The 7,995-nt window shown below is 58.1% G+C and overlaps 1 protein-coding gene across 1 annotated transcript in view; it reads right to left on the bottom strand.

Moving 5' to 3' along the window:
• The window catches only part of CCDC88C (coiled-coil domain containing 88C), a gene marked incomplete at its 5' end in the record, with an annotated part of 133,104 nt that overhangs the window by 68,422 nt on the left and 56,687 nt on the right, over positions 1 to 7,995 (bottom strand). The window contains 4 exon segments of the mRNA XM_015571294.1: positions 1,286 to 1,430; positions 2,278 to 2,424; positions 6,792 to 6,950; positions 7,284 to 7,365. Coding sequence (XP_015426780.1) covers positions 1,286 to 1,430; positions 2,278 to 2,424; positions 6,792 to 6,950; positions 7,284 to 7,365 — 533 coding nt within the window.

Raw genomic sequence — 7,995 nt, 5'->3', positions numbered from 1 at the left:
TTACCCCCATTTTGCATATAAGAAAACGGAGGTTTAAAGAGGTCACCTGGCTAACAGGTGGAGGAGCCAGGACTTGAAGCCAGGCCTTTCTGATTCAAGAAGCCACCACACCATCCACGCAAAAGTCCATTCACGCTTTGTTCATGAGCTGCCAGCTAAGCAGCAGGCGTGGGAACACCAAGAAGTAGTCACGGGCACTGACCTGAAAGGGCTCACAAACTACACAGAGGGCCTGAGTCAGGGAGGCTTCCCAACCCACCAGCCTCCCTGGTCTCTAACAGAAACATTAGGTCTGAGAGGTCCCTGCCAGCCGCACCACTCCTGCGTTCCATCAGGGGGCAGTGTCCTCCCCATGAACCTGAGCTCCCAGAGCAGAGATCCCTGCGGTGCCCACCCTTGGTCCCAGGAGTGCTGAGACTCCAAACCACAGAGAGAACCGACTCCTCACACAAGTTCATAGTTCAATGAACTGATTTAGGTTTGGAACTGATGGGGACCCTTGAAGAGAAGGACTATCCAGCTGCTCTCAACAGCCTCTCCATGATGCTTAGGAATGTTGATCAGAATTGGAAAAGCAGCGCCTCCCCCACCCCCAAACCAGCCCAAGGCCCTCCTGCGCGGTGCAGAGATCTAAGCGCACCTTCGCCTGCACCCTCAGGTGCACATGTGATGTTGTTGAGCACAGGGACTGGCTACTTGTTTGCCGGGTGCACTGCCTGCCCCACCCACCTTTCCCTGGCCAGCCCCACACCTCCTCTGGGGGCTGCGAGGGGGCAAACACAAGAGGGAGAGGGAGAGGCCTGGTTCCCCTGAGAAGCAGACACTTTGCAGCCCTGCCCAGGGAGACAGAACAGACTGCACCCGTCTGCCCGATGATGACACAAACGGAGGAAATCAGCCCAGGCCTCTGTTAGAATGCAGGTGAGTGAGCACTGGGGAAGGCTCCTGCCATCCAGAGCTTTCAGTCCCCCACGGACAGATCTAAGACAGCCTCTGGGTGTCAGCGTGCTGTCATCTGGAAGCTCCTGGGACTGTCCGCATGGGAGCTGAGAATCTGGCAACACTTACTTTGTAGTTCATGTCCTGACTTTAAGGCTGCCAGACCCTTCACGTTCTCCTTGGGGAGAATTGCAATGAAACAGTTCCAAATGGCCCTTGAATAAAGTCCTATTCATTTGGGGTGAGGATGGGCTGACACATGAGATTCAGAGCCAAGGGCTCAGCTCCCTGGCTGAGGGAGAAACCGCAGCCAGGCTGGCTCCCAGGCCCCAGGGGCTCTGCCTACCGTCGGACAGGTCTGCATTCTTGGACAGCTGCTCCAGCTCCCAGCCCAGGTGGGCGGACTCGTTCATGCTCTGCTTCTGTGCAATCTCGAGGACCATGTTCTCCTCCAGCAGCTCCTCAATGCGCTTCTTGTCTGTGTCCCGGTCCTAGTGCAGGAAGAGGGGAGTGGTGAGGGTGCCCCCATGCCCCCCTCTGGACAGGCCCTGCCCCCGTGCATCCATCCTCATTCCCCCAGGATGAAGGGCCTCCATGCACCTGCTCACTTCCAAAAGCACAGCTGCACAGAGGTGACTCCAACACAGGCCCAGCTGGGAGACCTTACAGCTACTGAAAGACATGCTGACCCAGTGGCCTAGGTCCGTGGTCGGCAAACTGGCTCGTGAGCCACATGCGGCTCTTTGGCCCCTTGAGTGTGGCTCTTCCTAAGCCTTAGGAGTACCCTAATTAAGTGAATAACAATGTACCTACCTATATAGTTTAAGTTTAAAAAATTTGGCTCTCTAAAGAAATTTCAATCATTGTACTGTTGATATTTGGCTCTGTTGACTAATGAGTTTGCCGACCCCTGGCCTAGGTGATGAAGACACCGACGTCTCTGAGTGGTGTCTAAACAAAGTGGCAGACAGCACAGGGCTTTAAAGCGTGATATGATAGCGGGCAGCTCTGCGGCCCCTTAGCAGGCCTCATGTGTCTTGGAAAGACTGCAGGAACTCCCAAATCACAGCTCAACCCACACCACAAACGCCCTTTTTTGCAAAAGACGCCCATGCACAACCATCCTTACAGAAAAGCAACACAACAGCCAGGCCCTATCTGTTTTGAGGGCCTTAAGTGGTATCCACTCAGGCTGGTGAGCTTTGCAAGCAACTGTCCACCGTTAGCGGGTCACAGCGTCGGCAGCAGCACCCACCCAGTAGCAGGAAGTCAGAGAGGGCACAACACGCATCTGAAATTGCCCCCATCTGTCGTACACATGCTGACGACTTGTCATACCAATTCCAGGTCGTGCAGCTTCGATTTCAGCTGCAGGTTCTCTTTCTCCAGCTCGTACAGTTTATCGACCCGGGCGCGAGCCGCAGTCAGCTGCTCCTCCAGAATGGACTTGGTGTCAATCAAAGTGAAGTTATCTTCTCTCAGCTCCTGGTCAGCAAACATACATGAGAACCATCAGACCCAGGCCCCCGGGTCCTGAGGACCGCCTTCTTCAGGCATCTGGACCCAAACCTGCACCTCAGGGCGACGTGCTGCCGCGGACGTTCTGTCTCCGCTTTTGAGCACCTGCCCCTTCTCCATCAGGCCAGGCCCGATGCACGTTCTCTATGGAAAAACTCTGAATCAAGACACTGTTTAAATGTGGGAAGGGAACACCTCTTCAGCGTCTACCTCCTGCCAGCCCTGGTGTTGGAGTGTCTGACATGTACAGCCTCGTCTATTGGACAAGTGCGCCTGCTGACAGGTATGGGACTTTGCTCAACAAGGAAGGGGTGGGGCTAAGAGTCTGTCCCCTATTCCAGGGCCGAGTCCAGGCCTCGCAATTCAATAGCCATTCCTCTGATCTGGGTCCTGGAAATAAATGGCTATGGGTGAGCTATTGTTCAATACCCAGTTCCTATTTGAACATGTCACTCACGTCCTCTTAGAAAAACAACAGCTCTCGGCCGTTTCCTGGAAATGAGGGCTAAGGCACAACAAACAATACTATGAGCCTCTGGGGGTCAGGCACATACTGGGTGTGGGACGCCATGGCTGGTCCCTCCCAGGCCCCCTCATGGGAGGAGTCTGCTGGACTTACTCCTGTCCCATGGCCCAGCACACACGGGGGAGCCGTTCAGCTCTTTCCCCTCATCTCTGCTCCCGCCCCAGGAAGCCTCCCAGAATCACACGGTGACTTAGCTTTTTTTTTTGGTTTTTGTTGCTATTCCTCACAGCCTGGCAGCGGGAAGGGTTTGCTCACAGACTCTGGAGTCACCTGGGCACCGTCTCTCTGCCCATCCGCAGCCCTGTACTAGGTGCCCTCTGTCTTGCCACATTACTCTTCACAGCAGCCCCGAGGGGGAGGCAGGCATAGTCCCTTCCTACACACGAAGAGGCTGCTGCCGTGGGTCAATTAAGGAATGAGCCCCAAGCCATAAAGCCAGCGAGGGTGAAGCTGGGGCTTGAACTCAGCTGGAGAGCTCCAGACCTGTGGAGCCCCGGGGGGTGGGGGGGGAGAGGAAGAGGCTCAGACTACCAACGATGTGAGCTGGAGCCCACGGAGGGGCACAAGCAGGAAGGAGGCCCGGCCCTCCCTCTGTGGCCGTGGCCCCAGCATCCTCACCTTGTGTTCCAGCCAGTCTACCCACCAGTACTCATCTCTACCACCACACGCTCAGGCCCTGAGCTCCCACAGCACAGCCTGCCCCTTCAGCCTGACAACCAACTCCTACTCGGCCTTCAGAACCCAGCTGGGGTGGCCCCCTCTGAGAAGTGCTTGCCACTCCACTCTGTCCCACCCGGTGAGTCGGATGCTCGGGCTCCCCCAGTGCCCACTCTGAGGCAACACTGAGCTGGCCTGTCCCCCTCCCGTAGGCTCGTCCCTCAGGGCAGGACGATTCCCTTTCTGTCTCGTGGGCCTCCCAGAAGTGTTCAGTGACACCTGTCAGCTGAGTCACGCCATGAGGGGGAATCAGAGGTGGCAAGTGAGTTGGGCCCTGCAAGGCTTGGAGACAAGCAGGGATGGACAAGCGTCCAGAAGCAGAATGCAGCGTGGAACAAAGTGACTTACAGCTACTATTCAAATACGTTTCCATTTTCTGGTGGCATCAACCTTCGCCGTATATTATGCGTCAGAAATATCTAAACTTGCTTTGCACACCCTGCCACCTCAGAAGTGAGAGACCAGACCGCAAGAAGCTGTGCCAGGGTCCTAGAGCTGGCAAAGGGCTTGGCCCGGACAAGGGAGGAGCCACACCACCCCTGCAGCTGCCCACAGCCAGCCTGCCCCCCCGCCCCCTGAGGGCCTGGCCCCAACTGAACCAGAGGCTATTTAGAGGCTAGACGCAGCCCAGCAAACAGCTGAGGGGCCACGTTTAGGCCGTCACAGGCCAGGCCTGATGGCTGGTCCCCAGTGGAGGGGAACCGTCCTTGGCTCTCTGACCCGCTGCCCATCGCACCCGAAGCGTCACCATTTGGAAGGAGACAAAACCTCGTGACTTTTCCCCATCCTTCTCCCCAGATTTCAAGTGTTTTCATTGCTGGAAGATGGGTTTGTCCTTGTGTGGTGACGACCAAGTGCCCTGTGTCCCTCCCCTCGGAGGCTCGAGGTGCACACAGGGAACCTGGCCGAGCAGGGCTGACCGGGGCCTGCGCACAGTCTGCGGGGCTGCTGGGACCACAGCGATCTAAGGACCTGAGTGCAGCACCGTCCTCACTGCTCCCTGGGCCCGGGCACAAGGGCCCCGAGAACAGTGTGACCCACCCTCTGCCTGGCCCGGGCTCTATGAACCACACGCCTTCTCTTGTAACTCATTAAACTAATGCAAAACTTAAGGCATGACTAATATTTTCTTTTGTTTTTTGTTTTTGTTGCGATTCCTCACAGCCTGGCAGCGGGAAGGGTTTGCTCACAGACTCTGGAGTCACCTGGGCACCGTCTCTCTGCCCATCCGCAGCCCTGTACTAGGTGCCCTCTGTCTTGCCACATTAACTCTTCACAGAGCTCCGAGGGGGAGGCAGGCACAGTCCCTTCCTACACACGAAGAGGCTGCTGCCGTGGGTCAATTAAGGAATGAGCCCCAAGCCATAAAGCCAGCGAGGGTGAAGCTGGGGCTTGAACTCACCTGTGTTCTCTTACGGAGCCCCCGGGTGGGGGTGGGAAGAGGCTCAGACTATCAATGATGTGAGCTGGAGCCCATGGAGGGGCACAAGCAGGAAGGAGGATATTTTTCCATTGATCTTTTATTTAAGGAGAGTGGAAGAGGGAGGGAAAGACAGAGAGAAACATCGATGTGAGAGGAACACATCGATTGGTTGCCTCCTGCAGACCAGGGCCCGGGCTGGGAAGGAGCATGCAACAGAGGTAAAGGCCTTTGACCGAAACAAACCCGGGACCCTTTGGTCCGCAGGCTGATGCTCTATCCACTGAGCCAAACCGGCCAGGCCTAAGGCCTTACTAACTTGACAGCAAAATTACTAATCATTGTGAAAAACATTGCCGTATCATCCAGAGGCATGAAAGCTGAGAACACAGAAAAGGAGTTCCTGTGCGGAACCTTCCAGAAGCCCGGAAGCTCCCGGCGCAGGGCTTGGGCCACACAGGCCTTCGGATGCCGTGTCTGTGTGACTGAGCAAGGCAGCCTGCACGGGCCCCGAAACGCACCCCCATCCACGGGGCAGTTCCAGGGTGAGGTGTGGGGGCTGCATCCCGTCCCGGTGTGCAGGAGGGCTACGGAGGCAGCGGTCTGGGGGAGTCTGTACATGACTGTCTGGGACCCTCCCACCTGTGCCACCACTTCCCGTGAGTGAGTGTGCCGTGTCCCGGAACCTGTCTGCTGCAGATTGATGCCTCTCATCACCAGCAGGGCCAGCAGACCATTCCCAGGACAAAGCAGAGAGCGGCCTCCCACCCCCACCCGCCCGGCCAGGCTGCCTTGACACAACACCCAGGGTGCCTCCTCCACAGGGGGTGGGACGAGTGTGTCACCAACATTCCTGGGGAAAGACCCGCCTTGAGTGGGTCGGAGATACAAACAGCCATCCCCCACCTGCCGCCACGCGGCCCAGGGGCCTCAGGGTCCGTCGGCAGCAGGAGAGCACATTGAGGTCCCCGGCCAAACAGCCTGCCCCACGCACACCTGCCGGCCACCAGCTGGGCAGGGAGGGGAGCCTGTGACCCCAGACTGCGCTCAGCCCCTCACAGGCTTCCTGGCCGGCAATGGGGATGATTTCTTACCATCCAGCAGGCCCCCCAGGATGAGCTGGCACCCCGATTTCACCCAGCTCCCTCAAACTGCCCCTGACCCCTGGGATCTGCGAAGGGGGCGAAATCCCCACACCCTCGGAAGAGAGGGGTCCGAACGCACTGTTGACCTGAAGCCGTTGGGGTGAGTGGCCAAAGCACCAGAATCCCTGCCTCAGCCCTGACACCCTTCCCGGAATGGACCCGTAACCCCGGGATCCGAGGAGGCTGTGCCACTGAGAGCTTAATATGGGACTTGCCCAGATACCAGGCATTCTACCTCTTTCACTGTAGAAACCTCATGAACTAGCACAATTATCTCTGTTTTATAGGTGAGAGAACAGTCCTGGCAAGATTTAGCCACAGGAATTACAAGAGTCTTAATAAAGGTCATCACTGTGGCATGAAGTAGGAGGAAAAATCCCAAAAGAACCAGGGCCCTTCAACCCTATTCCCCACCCTATTCCTGCCACTCACAGAGGGAGGCCCAGGGGTCCTGCAGACAGGCCTGGTGCCAGGGCAGCTGGGGAGGCATCGCGGCTCCTCCCCCTCCTCCAGGACAGAAGCTCACCTCCATGCGGGCCTTGTAGAAGTCCGCGTCCTTCAGCTTCTCCCGGAAGCGCATCAGCTCCATCTCCAGCCTCTCCACGCGGCTCCCCTTCTCCCTCAGGGAGTCCAGCTCGTCGAGGTAGGCGCGAGCAGACCGGGCGCTGGCAGCCAGCTGGATGTTCTGGGAGGTGGGCAAAGACAGGGGACCTGGCTCAGGGCACCCTCGGGGCTGGGGAGAAAGGGGCCAAGTCCCTGCAGCCCCAGGAGGAGCCAGGTCCTGGTGGCCGAGCAGCTCCATGTGCAGGCCCCTGCGGGAGCCCCACACGCCGTCACCGAAACATGTCATCCCCACAGCAACTCTCAGGACAACTGGCTCTCAGGCAGCGTTGCTCTGAGCGGGAAGGAAGCAGGCCTTTGTTGGAAGGTCCCGCGGTTACATTCCTGGACCTCGGGCCATGGTTACTGGGCGTCCTAGCCCCTCGCCCCCTCCACACACAACAGGCTTTCCACTCACCTCCTGCTTGACCTTCTGCAGCTCCAGCACCAGCTGATCCACCTCATGCCTGGTGTCGGCCAGCTGCTCTGTCTTCTCCTCCCTGGAAGCACCGGAAAGCCCATCACCCTGGGAGACCACAGCGGGAAAGGAAAGGGGACCTGGCTTCTGGGCGTGAGGAGGGAGTCTCATGTGGGGCTTGCGAATCGATCACGACCTCATTGCCATTTTTAAGTTTTCAACGCCTGCTCTCGGACTACACCCGCCAGGCAGCGAGCTTCTCTCTGAGGGTGCGGGACAGGGAAGGAGGCCCCAGGAGCCACTGCGCCCCTCCACAGCCAGGCAGGCGGCAAGGCCCAGGCGGGGAGGTGAAGGCGGGCAGCGCCCGAGATGCCAGGCAAGGTGACATCACAGCTGCAGGAAGGAGGGAACAGGCTCGCCATGCGAGACACATCCTCCCTCCAGCCAAGAACACACAGCCCAGTGTGCAGCCATTCAACCCCCACCCTGGGCCTGAGGGTCAACACAGGCTGCTGCTCTGTCTGTAATGTCTGGACTGGCAGGAGCCCTAAGGGCCCAGTAGAACCCCTCCTGTGCAGGCCCCGGGGGGGGAGTGGACTAGCCACGGGGACTGAGCTCGGAGCAGAGCCTGCACTCCGGGGCGCTAGTGAGCTCCCCCGTTTGCTGCATCGCATGGCAGTGAACCAGGCATTAGAAATGTGTTGGTGAAACA

This window comes from Myotis davidii, unplaced genomic scaffold, assembly GCF_000327345.1.
Source record: "Myotis davidii unplaced genomic scaffold, ASM32734v1 scaffold732, whole genome shotgun sequence".
NCBI lineage: Eukaryota > Metazoa > Chordata > Mammalia > Chiroptera > Vespertilionidae > Myotis > Myotis davidii.
Note: the sequence above shows the minus strand (reverse complement) of the source record. Positions and strands in the feature narration are given on the sequence as shown.